The sequence below is a fragment of the Accipiter gentilis genome, chromosome Z (assembly GCF_929443795.1).
Source record: "Accipiter gentilis chromosome Z, bAccGen1.1, whole genome shotgun sequence".
NCBI lineage: Eukaryota > Metazoa > Chordata > Aves > Accipitriformes > Accipitridae > Astur > Astur gentilis.
In genome coordinates this window covers 72,893,363-72,907,403 of record NC_064919.1, presented here as the reverse complement: position 1 = coordinate 72,907,403, position 14,041 = coordinate 72,893,363, and the positions used below count along the sequence as shown (strand labels likewise).

Here is a 14,041-nt window from a genome sequence, read left to right as displayed (position 1 = left end):
TGTACAATGTCTATCACCTATTTCATACATGTCACACGGTTCATCAAAAGTACTGAGCATATGTTATCAATTTTGTCATGTTATGACTCTCTCTGCACCTACCCCCCATAAAAAAAAAGTCTCCTTCAGTTATGTACTGCTAAAATTAGAGAAAATAACCGCTCTGTATATAACACATTAGCACAGCCCCATGAGAGCTAAGAGTTATTTGTTCAAGGTCCAGTGATGAAGTGAGAGAAGAATTAGACTCATTCTGAAGGAGGTGAACATTTAAATAGTGTAAAAACTGAAACGTCTGGCCTGGACAGAGGCCAGCGTGGAATGAAAATACATTCACAGGCATACATTTCAAATTATAAGTGCAATACAGTAACAATAACACAGGCAACAACTAGACAACAATACCGCATAAATGAAAGAACTTGACTCTGCCTCCCTTGCTGTTTGACCACTTATTCTAATACCCGTTTTCCTGCCTATTTTGGCAAAGGCATTTGTGAACCAGGTCAGAGCCAGCAACCAGAAAGAGGTTATTTTCCAGCTAGGCTTCTTCTCCAGTCCAATGACAAACTGGTACTCCGAACTGGCTCACACCAGGGTAAAACAGAAAAAAATTGCAAAGGGATGGAAATGAGAGGACAGGGGAGTTGGGTCACACTGACCCTGACTGAAATCAGCTTAACCAGTGATGGAACTACAAACATTTGATTAGATACTTGACCTGTAAACAACCAAAGCTAGGTAGCATGTATATCAGCCCTTCCTTTCAACTAACTCAGCCCTGATACACTTTAACAATTGCCTACAAATTTACTACATAGTTAACTTCCATGTAAATAAACGAACAGGACAAAAAGCAGTAAAGAAAGCAAGACCCACAATAAATTAAATTTCTATTAATTTGATGACCACATGTTACTGTACAAGACCTTTGCAAGTAGTTTTTCTTGTGGTAGTACATAATGTTGTACAGTCAACTCTTAAACAATTAGCAGTCCTATAACATCAAATATTTCCACGAAGAAAAAATGAGCAGGTACTGCTCTTGATTCTCTCCACCCGCTACCTGAACTAATCCTTCAAAAGGCCTGACTGAACAAGATATTGTTCCTAAAGAGTTTTCATTCTGAGCCTTTACTGCTAAGCAACCTTTCCAGTTTAAGGATACTCTCACGATATGCCATAAAATGTGGAGGACACCATTTAGGGAACTAGAAAACAAGCTGACATACGTAAAGAAGCCAAGATCTTTGTAACAAAACACATTGCTGTATCCTCCTACTTTAGAAAACTCCTGAAACAAATGCTGATGGGCAATTACGATCCCTTAAATTCAGTACATTTTTATTTCAGAAGATATGGACAACAGGTACACATCACGTTCAGTGAGGATCATGCAAGGGATACTGAATTACTGTCTCAAAATTAAATTCCATGAACCATAAACACAGTTAAAACAAAGAGGGTGGAGGTGAATATTATCTTCGTCAGCAACAATAACTACGCTTTAAGAGCAGCTGGACAAAGGTATTAGATGAGGAAGCCGCTTTATTTTTTTCCCTGCAGCTTCCTCTATGAAGAGAAATGATATTATGAAAAAATAATTTCTAAATACAAATGTTCTACCATTCAAGTAAAAGCAACTAGGTGTATTTAACAGTAGATCTGGACAATAAATAAAACCACAAAACTGTAACTTTACAAAAATTAAATATGACCATATTTTACAGTATCCACATCGCAATACATAATGTCATTAATATAGGGAATCCTGGACACTGTGACAGCGCTACTTCAGTAGACCAAGTCTTGCCAGTGTCTGTCAAGCAAAGGATGTGGAAAAGGCCCCAGGTTGTATTTCTCTGTAAAAACCGCATAGATTGTTAATGTAAATTATTAGATTTTTCTAAGTCATATTATCCTATGTATATAATTAATAGAATTCTCTACATTTAGAAGCTGCATTATTAGGATGTCTAACTGAAGTTATGGGCAAAATCGCTTAGCTCAAGTCAGAAACATGTTCTTTAACTTGCTAGATAAGACTTTTGCATTAAAGTATTTGCATAAATGTCCAGCCACAATCTACCAGTATAGACCTGTTAGTAGAAATTGGTTTCTGCAGAATGGCAATAGTGCTGGTTTTGCTGCCACCGTGTCTATTTTAAAAGATGGTCCCTGTCCCAGTCAGTTTATAACAGTAATATGCAGCAAGAGAAAAGGAACGAAGGCAGTTTCAGAGATCAGCTCTGAAAACAAACAAGCCAACTCTGAGAGAAACTCGCAATGGAACACTTCACCTTAACACAACACTTAGAGGAAATGAAAATGCACCAGGCACACTCCGCTCTATACACTTATTATCCCTTATATGCAGCAAAGGGTTTTAAGTGTGGCTGAGGAAAAATATCTCAACGGATACATGGAATACACACATTAGATTCAAAGAAAAACACAGACTGGTCAAAAGACTAAGGTAAAAAAAAGGTTAAAATAGTAATGAACTCTTACTTGTGTATAATTTACAAGGCTAGAAATGCCAGCACATGCACTTTCACGTATTTTTAAATTAATTTTTCAAGAAGGTGATAAAAATTAAATGTAAAAATATTGTTATAAATAACAAAAAATAAAATAATAAAATAACAATACTTATATTTTTATATTATTTATTTGCAGTCCATTATGTTATGTAGTTCCTTATAGGTCCTCAAGTAGTACTAGAGAGTTATTCTGGGATTAGATGCAAATACTCTATTTTGTCATATAAAAAAGCTGTCTGGAAAAAGTGCTAGGAAGTAAATGGAGGCAACAGAAGCAGCTAGCAATGTAAAAATTTAGAAACTATCAATTCTTACCCTACTAAGAACAACATCCCAATTTTCTTTAATGAAATGTAAAAATCAGAGGCAAGTATTCATTATTTTCCAGTAACTTCATACACATTAGAAGGGAGAAAAAAAGGCATTGGCAGGAATGACTTCTCTATATAGAGATATTAATATGTACATAAAAAATTAATATATACTGACAAAAATTTTTACTTAAGAACCAATTTTTTTCATGCTTCTTCAATTCCAGTAACATACTCTACATAATTAAATACAAGGGTTATTTTAAGTAAACAGACACATTTTCGTAAGAGTTCATTTTAAAAAACCCACTGCACAGCACATGTCCAGTGACTACAACAGCTTTCCACTATAGAGTTCCGTAAATTATATTTCATGCATAGCAGGAATAGACCCTCTAAACTTAAATCCAAAGACAGGTAACACACAAATTATCCTTCATCTCCAAACAGGTATCAGCAGTTAGGCCCGATTCATCTCACCTAAGTTTAGGTACCTAACCTCAAGTATTTACAGAGGACTTCAGTCGCCCTGTGGCCTCGCAGGCTGTATCCACACTAGCATCCTCACGGTGCCAGGGAGCGTTCCCAGACAGTGGCACCTGCGCAGTGTTACTCTGTCTTACAGAGTGGTCCTTGGCAGGGCTGTAGGCAGCCAGCACTCTCCCACTTTGTCCACAGCCACCCTGTTCAGGAAGGCAAAAGCACCACAACACAGTCCTGGTACATGTTATGACGTTATCTATGGGTTAACAGTGAGAAACAGGAACCTCCAATTTGCAATTTAAGCTGAATTAGGTCAATACCTCTTTCTCTTTACATTGTGAAGAGACCTTCAACAAATACAGATTCGTATCTTGGCTAACTCTGCTAAATGCCTAAGGTAATACAGGATGATATATCAGCACTAATTAAATTAGATTTTCTACTTAAGGAAAACATAAATACATGCACGTATATAAATGCTTCCACAGTCTACAGTTGTTCCGTGAACATTCCTTCTGTTTCTATGTACGAATACATACCTACATAAATACAGATGAATACTACAGTGTCACACTTCAATATCCTCAAGTAACAACAATTCTATCAAGAAGATACTCTCAAATTATTCAAACTGTGTACAGTTTAAATCTACAGTTCTTCTTGCACACGCTCTCAGAATAATCTGCCCTAAATTAGTAACAATTTCAAAACTGAACTCCTGCTTTGCCAAATAATAACCAGTTGTTGGAAAATAATGTCTGCCAGAACAAAAGAAAAACAGCTAAATTAAAAATAAATTGCAATTTAAACAAAAAGAACTACTTAAAACAAACATTCTGTGAAGAACATCCTCCTCAATGAGAGAAGACAACTAGATGCATCACCAGGAAGCAACAACTTTATCAGTAAGTGAGGAAAAACAATAAAGCTAGCAATAAAAACTAACTTCAAGACAAAAATTAATGTGTTACTTCACACAGCAGTTTACAGGAGGGTGTTAAGACACTGTAAAACATTCTGCACTTTTTTTTTTTTTTTTAATTCTGTAGAAAGGTTACGGGGCCTGCAAAACAAACCATACGTTCTGACTCATAAGAGAGAAGCTGCAACATGTGCTTTTCCCAAAAAATAGAGGCAAGAGGTCCATACTTGTTCAGAGTCTTTTCTGTTTCAGCTCATGTGTTCTGCACTCAAGAGTTACAGTTTACACACCCTTAGTCTCATTTTACTGAGCGTATCATGTGTAAGGCATTCTCAAGGAAGCTAACAGTGAGGCAGTTATATATTACACACACATAATAGACAGTAATGCTAAACACTGAAAAACATTAAAAAGTGATCGGGTATTTTGACTAGAAGTCATGACCATTTTAGTCAAGTCCCTATTTGTACTATACAATTTTACTTACAGTGATAAGCCTACCTATTTTCTCTGCTTTTTTGCATGACTGACCTTAAAAAACACTCAAACTAATTAAAGCTAATAATTACTGAGATTAAAATTTTTCATTTTATTTGGAGAACACTGGTATTGGTCATTTACTCTGAAAGAGCTAAGCACTATATGGAATAGCTTATTATACCTGGCATGCAAATTACATCCAAGACTGATACCAAACAGTTATGTTCCATCTACAAGGAACAGTACGAGTGAGTACTTACTACCTTCTTCTAGTTTCATCATAAACATTTTCCTGTGATTTCCCCAACACTTAATTACAAACTCCACTGTGTAAGGCTTTCAGATCACTTATGGAAGAGTCAACATTCCTGATGCAATATACCAGCAGCCTAACAGAATTTTAGACTTTATTCTAGGAGCCAGAAATAAAAGCTAAATTTGTAGATTCCCAGATTATCTACTTAATCAATTATTTTAATTTTCTAACTCTTAAAATACATCTTTGCTTTAAATGAGGTCTGTTAGCAGACAGAGAGAGTAAGAAGGCAGAGCAAAGACTGCCTATTTTTTTTGCATGTCTCTCTGTACCCGAAGCACTACACCACAGATATACGGACTAGTAAAACAAAAAAAATAAATAAATTAAAGAAACAGAAAGAAGTTTCCCACCCACTGAAAAGGTACCACACCAACAACCTATACAGTCCAATTCAAGTCTGAGGAACTACCTTCTATATTCTAAATGCATCTGTAGCTGTAATGGGATATAATCACAGAATTGCCAAGATTGGAATGACCCTCTGGAGATCATCTAGTCCAAACACCCTGCTCAAAGCAGGGTCAGCTAAAGCAGTTTTCTCAGATTATTGTCCAGCTGGGTTCTGAGTATCAACAGGGATGGAAAGTCCACACCATTCTCTGGTCAATCTGTCAGCTTGGCCAAGCATGATTCCCCTGTTGCTAATCAATGCCAGCTACTCCCAATAACGTTCTTTTATCTCCTGTGTTTCAAAATGGTTTCCAGAATTATTTGCTCCATCCCCTTCACAAGGACAGATTTTAGGTTGATGGGCCTATAAGTCCTTGTATCTTCCTTCTTACCCTCCATGAAGATAAGAAGTGACACTTGCTTTCTAGCAGCCCTCAGGAACCATCCCCCAGTTGTCATGACCTTTCAAATGCAGCTGAAGAGTCTTTGCAATGCAATCATGGATGCACCCCATTGGGTCCCCTGAACTTGTGTATGTCAGGTTTGTCTAAACATTGCATAGTCTGATCCTCCTCCAGCATGGGTAAGTCCTCCCTGCTCCAGACTTTGCCTCTGGTCTCACAGGCCTGGGGTTCCTGAAGGCAAGTGAAAACCGAGGCAAAGAAGACACCAAGTACCTCAGCCTGCTTTGCATCCTTTGTCACTAGATTCTCTACCCCATTCAGCAAAGGACCCACATTTTTCCCAGTCTTCCTTTTGCTGCCAATACACCTGTAGAAGCTCTTCTTGTTGCCTTTCACATCCCTCACCAGGTCCAACTCCAGGTGGGCTTTGACTTTCCTAATCCCATCCCTACATACTCAGACAGGCTCTCTGTGGTCTTCCTGGGTCACATGACCCTGTTCCCACCTCTTGTACATTTCCATTTTACGTTTGGATTTTGTCAGGAGCTCCCTGTACATCCACACAGGACTCCTATCACTTTTTCTTGATTTCCTTCTCATCAGGATGAACCATTCTTGACCTTGGAGGAGATAACTTGAAAAAAAGACACAGCCAGCTCTCCTGGACCCCTCTTCGCTCTAACAAAGCTCACTTCTTCTAGGCTACTCCATAATGTAACTCAGCCTATTAAACTGCTGAAATGTTTCTGCCAAATACAGCTGTTAGATCTTCTGGGAAACCTCTTTATTAACATCACATTATGTAAGGAACATCAGTTTTACTGACTGAAAATTAAAAGGCAATTTTGACACAGTGATCTTTGCCCTTTGCTATAACAGTTGCATCAAAATGAATTATCAAGATAATCTGAAAGCAATTTTATTACTTTAGCACTTTCGTAACTCATTAGTAATCAAGTGCTTATCATAATCTAAACCTGAAAGATACAGGTAAATTGAACAAATACAAATGTTATAAAAACATGACAGAAAGGCTTTTCAACTTCAGTTAAATAGGCACTATTCTTCTGCTCCATCTGCTAAATATATTATTTTTTTTTGGTTACACTTAACTTACCACTACACTAAAAACACATTTTAAAGGAGCATGCCTCATCATCTGACACCAACACCTAACAATGACTGGTGAGAAAGACAAACTCAATTACAGCTTATACAGCTAAGGAATCACAAACTACACATGATGGCATATTAGCATCAGGGGAAAAAAAGTCTCAACTGCTAAAATGTGGAATAAATTAGCACTTCACAAAAGTTCAATATTATTTTTTTAAATAATGAGAAAATTAAGTAATTCTCAAATATTAATTCCCTGAGAAAAGTAAACGGTTTCATAAAAATTGACCTATTATCTGGTCTGCTTATAGCACTTTGACATGTATTTAACTTGCTACTGCAAAAGCTAAAGGGAAGAGAGTAAAACCTCATTAATCAGACACCACGTGACACTATTTATTTTAACACAGGTGAATCTCTATAAGCTCAGCCCAAACATAAGTGTTACAGTTAAAAACACAATCTTCCCAAACCAGTACCAGCTTTAGAGGTGGAAGTTTTTTAGTGCAATATGGAATAATAAATAAATATGATCAAAAGCGAGGGCAGTATCAACCTTTATTTAGCAAAATTGAAAAATGAAATACAACTCAATAAGAATTTAAACCCTATTAGTGTCGATTTCCAGAAGTAAATGCACATGAGCATTATTTGCACATCTTCAGGGTACATTGATAAGAACTCTATCTCCACCTACTGGATCAGCTACAAAAATGTCTGTAGTTTCAAAACAGCACAAGGGGATTGGATTGCAAAGCCATTTATATGAACATGCAACTCAATTATATTGAAAATACTAGCCTGACAGAAGTTTTTCTTCTTCTTGCTGTTAGTCCTCTACATGCCGTATGTTTAAGGACATTATACTTCACTATTTAATCTCACCTAAACCTGTTCTTAAGCTTGTGTCCACAGCCAAAGACTACCTACCTACTGGTCAAAATACACTGTAATTGAAAACTGCTGTGTTCAAAATGCTGAGGCTGAGAACATGAACTTTTAGCCTTTTGGATTATGTTGGATTTAAAACAGTGTAGGAGTATCAACACAAAAAACCTAACCTGGATTATGTTTGTTGGGTTTTGTTGGGTTTGGGGTTTTTTTTCCTTAATTTCAGTGTGTGTGGGCACATCCATAATGACGTCTCAAATTGGATAATATGCTAGCATTGTAAGTTTCATATGAGAAAAAACAATTTCTCCTCTGGAACGTCCTCCATTCTTTCCACCAACAAACAGCATTCTGTTTCCCAAAAGACTCTGTGCACGTTTGTACATGTTTGTTTAATTGTTCCTTCCCACACATCAAAAGACCACAGAAATGTGACACTTCTTCCACATATCTGCCTTTTCTTTCTGTTCTGACAGCAAGATCACTCATTTGCAAGACATTTTCAAAACTGCCTATTGATCAAGTTTCTAGGTCAGAATTTCCTAAACCATGTCTTCCATAATAACAGACCCACTTGGATAATCAACCAAGTTCAACACCTGCTTCTGGTAGTCTCCTCAGCTTTTTTCCCATCCCACAAAGAGACCAAAATATCAATCAGAAACTGTTCTCTTCAGCACCATTTTTCTTCTATGTGTGTCTCACTCTCAGCTTAACAGGTTCATGCACACACATTACAGCATGTAATAATAGTCCTCAAGCAGCTCCCATGAAAGCTGAAAACCCACAGAGGGCTCACCTTCAAAACGATTCACACATGCCACGCCTGAGTTTGCCAATGGGCAAAGAAAGCAGGCTGCAAAAATTCTGACCCCCAAGAAGCCCATTCATTATTCCATCCCCCCAGGAAGCACTGAGACTCGCTTTACAAGCACAAGTCAATCAGATCTCACTCATCCACAGAAACAGACTTACTGCATACACAGAGACTAACAAAACCATGGTGGGGGTTAACACCATCACTGCCTTCCCTCATCAGAAAAATAAGCTAACAGACTAACAAATCATAAAGGTGGTAATCACTATTCTAGCTAATAGTGGATCTGCTCATAAAATTCCCCTTTCATCATATTTATTTTGCTATGCACATTACCTCAGAGTCTCTTTTCCAGAAGAAGTTAAATTGAACTTACTACTTGCCATTCTTCCCTTTACCTCAGCTCTTGCTTCTTCCCCAATGTTATGGTTTCAGCCCAGCCGATAACAAAGGACCACACAGACGCTCGTTCACTCCTCCCACCCCCCTCTGGTGGGATGGGGAGGAGAACCAGAAAGGAGAAAAGAAAAGAAAAAAAAGAGAAAAGAAAAGAAAGAAAAAAAAAACAAAAAAAAAAACCAAACCCAGAACCTCGAGGGTTGAGATAAGGACAATTTACTGGGATAACACAAAAAGAGAAGTTACAACAACAATGGTACTAATAAAAGAATATACAAAACGAGCGATGCACAGTGCAGCTGCTCACCACCCGGAACCCAATGCTCCGCCACTTTCCCCACTGAAAGCCAAGAGCTCCCCCCCAGCCCGCTCCCCGTTTATATACTGAGCATGATGGCACATGGTATGGAATAGCTCCTTGGCTAGTTCAGGTCAGCTGCCCCAGCTATGCCCCCCACCTCCCAGGTTCCTGTAAAAATTAACTCTATCCCAGCTGAACCCAGGACACCATCCACCCCTTAATCTATATCATCTACATCCTGCCCAGATCCTACATTTACCAATTAATCACCACCACTTTCCTTGTCTTATATACATATATGTATGTATCTGGACACACACACACAAATAGCATTTCCTCAGTCTATGGGCCTTCCCTCTAATGTGTCCATCAATTTTATTTAGTCCATGACTTTAGGGCTCCATCTGTTCTAACAGTCCTACAGAACAGGAGAGATGGTGTGAGGTGTTGGATTGTTGCATGCCGTCTCTGGAGCTTGCAGCTGGTACCTTTGGTGCAACCCACACCCTTGGTCTGCAGGTCAAAGATGTTGATCTTGAGGAAATCGCTGGGTGCCAGTTCAAGTTCCATCACTGTTGCACTTGGCTTGGTTACAAAGTCCATCCTTCAGTCATTTGGGTAATTCTTACTGTAATACCCTTGATATGGAATATAGACACTATAGATACAATGACATACATTGGCAGGTTATTTAGCAGTTAACATCATACAGCCTAATTCACTGGCTATTCTCTCCCAAAATCAAATCTCCCTGAGGTACACATTGAAATTCCCCATCCTTCTGCATCACCCACCAAGTGCATCCGGGTCCCTGAGCAAAAGCAATCCCTTGGATGGGTTTGTCTCTGCTTGAGGCAGGACTAACCCAGACTGTCTTTCCTAATGTAACCTTCATGAGCACTACAGGGACTTTATCTCCTTCTACAGTATGTGGAAGTCTTGGCTGGGCAGGGCCAGCCCGATTGGCAGATCCTCTAGTATTAACCAGCCAGGTGGCTTTTGCTAAATGTATATCCCAATGTTTGAAAGTTCCACCCCCCATCGCTCTCAAGGTTGTTTTCAGCAGTCCATTGTATCATTTGATTTTTCCAGAGGCCTGTGAGTGACAGGGGATATAATACACCCTACTCAATGCCATGCGCTTTGACCCAGGTGTCTACGAGGTTGTTTTGGAAGTGAGTCCCACTGTCCGACTCAATTCTTTCTGGGGTGCTGTGTCGCCACAAGACTTGCTCTTCAAGGCCCAGGATAATGTTCTGGGCAGTGGCATGGGACACAGGGTATGTTTCCAGCCATCCAGTGGTTGTTTCCACCATTGTAAGCACATGGCGCTTGCCTTGGTGGGTTTGTGGGAGTGCGATATAGTCAATCTGCCAGGCCTCCCCATATTTGTATTTTATCCATCGCCCTCCATACAACAGGGGTTTTAGCCGCTTGGCTTGCTTAATTGCAGCACAGGTTTCACATTCATGGATAACCTGCACAACGATGTCCATGGTCAAGTCCACCCCTCAATCACAAGCCCATCTATATATTCCATCTCTTCCCTGATGGCCTGAGGTATCATGGGCACACTGAGCCATATATAGCTCACCCCTATGTTGCCAGTTCAGATCCACCTGAGACACTTCAATCTTGGCGGCCTGATCTGCCCGCTGGTTGTTTTGATGTTCTTCAGTGGCCCAACTCTTGGGTACATGAGCATCTACATGACATACTTTTACCACTGGCTTCTCTAGCCAAACAGCAATAACCTACCACGGAGGAGCAGCCCAGATGGGTTTACCTCTGCGCTGCCAGTTATTCTGCTTCCATTGCTGCAGCCACCCCCATAGGGCATTTGCCACCATCCATGAGTCAGTATAGAGATAGAGCACTGGCCACTTTTCTCTTTCAGCAATGTCCAAAGCCAGCTGGATCCCTTTCACTTCCACACATTGACTTGATTCACCTTCTCCTTCAGTAGTTTCTGCAACTTGTCGTATAGGACTCCATACAGCAGCCTTCCACCTCCGATGTTTTCCCACAATGCAACAGGACCCATCAGTGAACAGGGCATATTGCCTCTCATTTTCTGACCGTTTATTATACAGCGGGGCCTCTTCAGCCCGTGTCACCTCCTCCTCTGGCGACACTCCAAAATCTTTGCCTTCTGGCCAGTCCGTGATCACTTCTAACATTCCTGGGCGACTGGGGTTTCCTATGCGAGCCCGCTGTGTGATCAGTGCGATCCACTTACTCCACGTGACGTCAGTCGCGTGATGTGTAGAGGAGACCCTCCCTCTGAACATCCAGCCCAGCACTGGCAGTCGGGGTGCTAAGAGGAGCTGTGTCTCAGTACCAACCACTTCTGAGGCGGCTCGAACTCCTTCATATGCGGCCAAGATCTCTTTTTCAGTTGGAGTATAGCGAGCCTCAGATCCTCGATATCCCCGACTCCAAAACCCCAGGGGTCGGCCACGGGTCTCCCCAGGTGCTTTCTGCCAAAGGCTCCAGCTGGGGCCATTCTCCCCAGCTGCAGTAGTTAATATGTAATTTATAGTCCTTTTCCTCTTCTAACTTTGCCCTACTCCAACGGTAGTTTCTGCTTGAAGCATAACAGGACAATGAAACCGCTTTTGCAATATCCTTCCAAAATGGCTGAACTCTCAAGACTCAGTACTGCTATCAGAAGATGTTCAGAGCAGCTACCTGAGCCTGATTTTCCAAAAGCATTAGACAGATTAACAGCACATTAGCTGCTTTGCAGTATTTACCTAGGCACTGTACAAATGGAAATAAGCTTACTCTTAGTAAAAGAAAAAACACGTCTACAAGAGAAAGCTACCAGAGCAGCTAAAGCATTACTTACAGTGTGGGTTATCTCACTGTATCTTATTTCAACTCTCAGATCCAACCAGTTTCTCATCTACCTCCTTCTATCATTTTTTTGTTACGTGAACACACAAAAACGAGGTGGAATTTGTTACGTGAACACACAAAAACGAGGTGGAATTTGTTACGTGAACACACAAAAACAAGGTGGAATACAAACTTCATATAGACAGCTGCTAAAACCACCCATGGAAACAACGTATTTAGTACCAGACAGTAAAGGTAAAATGAAAGAAATGATCACTTTTTCAGTGATGAAAAATGTGAATGCAGCTGGTAGCAAACTGCCTAGTGTTTAGAGATGGGATTAAAATGTCATTTAGCACTTATTCAGTCAATGAAAAAGAGTAAGATAATATTAGTACCTCCTCTTTTCCGCCAAATTTGCACCTTCATCCTTCAGCTCCTTACTTTTCTTTACACAGTCTTCGACAAGAATTTTCTTTCTTCTCTTGGTTGCATGCACCCAGCTAGCAGCATCCTCATCAGCCAGATCCTTGTCATCTGCAGCTTCTGCTTCAAATTGCTGAGAAGTAGCTTTTGAAACTTTCTCACCAATCTTTCTCTTCCACCCAAAAGAAGCCATTTGGAGAACTAGGCAAAAACGTGTTTTCAGTAATTAGATTTTAAGTACACAGAAGAAAAAATACACCTCGCACATCTCGATTCTCAAACGGTAATAAGTAACAGGCTGCCACTCCCCCACAAAAATTCTGCCCATTGGCTTCACCAGAGACGTTAGTCAGGCAACTATTATTTTAAGCCCAGCTAGAAGATGTTCTCTAGCGGGGGGGGGGGGGAATAAAAAAAAAAAAATCCAGAGCTCTGACACAGCAGAAAGCCTTAAAACGTTGAAACCAACAGACCAAAAAGCAGACACAAGGTAAAAAAGAAACGACTCGGCCCAAGGTGACCGACGCACCACGGCCATGGCCCCCGCCCCGCTCGCCTGCGAGCCGCGCCGGCCACGCAGACCTCCCGCCGCACACCCCGAAGCCCCTTCGGCCCGGCCGCCCGCCCGCCCGTGGGGAAGCTTCCCGGCACGGCCTCTCCCCAGCCAGCCAGGCACCCCCGGGACGGGCGTCTCCGGCGGGGCACGGCCCGCCGCTCAACCCGGCGGGGACCGCAGCCGAGGGGCAGGCGGCCGGCGGGGCTGAGGGCGGCCGGCGGGGCTGAGGGCGGCCGGCGGCGCTGAGGGCAGCCGCGGAGGAGGCCCCGGCGCCGCCCCGCATCCCCCCCGCCGCTCGAGCCGCGGGCAGGGCCCAGCGGCTGCGGACCGTTACCTGCCGCTCGCCGCCGCTCTTCCGGCTGGAAGGCCCGCGCGACCCTTAACCCCCTACCCCGCCGGCAGGAAGCGGAAGGACGGGGCGGCAGAGGCGGAAGGGGAAGCGGAAGGGAAGGAAGGGCACCACCGGCAGCCGGCACCGCCTCTCGCGGCGCCGGGGACAGCCAGGGCCGCCCGCGGGGCACGCCGGGAGCTGTAGTTCCCCGGGAACGAGCGGCCCCGGGGCGACCCCGGCTGCCCCGAGCTCCCGGCTGCGCGGCTCGGCGGGTTCCGGGCGCGTCAGGTCGGCCGGGTGGGGACAGGCGGCTCTGTGGTCAGCCCTGCTCCTGACGCTCGGGGGGGGGGGGGGGGAAGGCGGGAACAGCACCCCCGGCCGCTCCTCTCAGAGCGGTCATCTCCGTCCCCGGCGCCGGGCGGGAAGGGGCTGCCGGGAGGAACGACCAAGGAATCAGGTCTTCCTTCTTTCTTCGCAGGAAGAAGGGTTTAAAATCGCTCCCTCGTCACCG

The 14,041-nt window shown here is 42.3% G+C and overlaps 1 protein-coding gene across 1 annotated transcript in view; it reads right to left on the bottom strand.

Moving 5' to 3' along the window:
- The window catches only part of TTC33 (tetratricopeptide repeat domain 33), a 49,907-nt gene extending 36,292 nt beyond the window's left edge, over nucleotides 1-13,615 (bottom strand). Inside the window, exons 1-2 of the mRNA XM_049794800.1 lie at nucleotides 13,534-13,615; nucleotides 12,616-12,844 (exon numbers count right to left, since the gene is read on the bottom strand). Of these exons, the coding sequence (XP_049650757.1) occupies nucleotides 12,616-12,836 (221 nt within the window). The 5' untranslated portion in view covers nucleotides 12,837-12,844; nucleotides 13,534-13,615. The remainder of the gene's footprint in view (nucleotides 1-12,615; nucleotides 12,845-13,533) is intronic.
- Nucleotides 13,616-14,041: the final 426 nt, after the last annotated feature.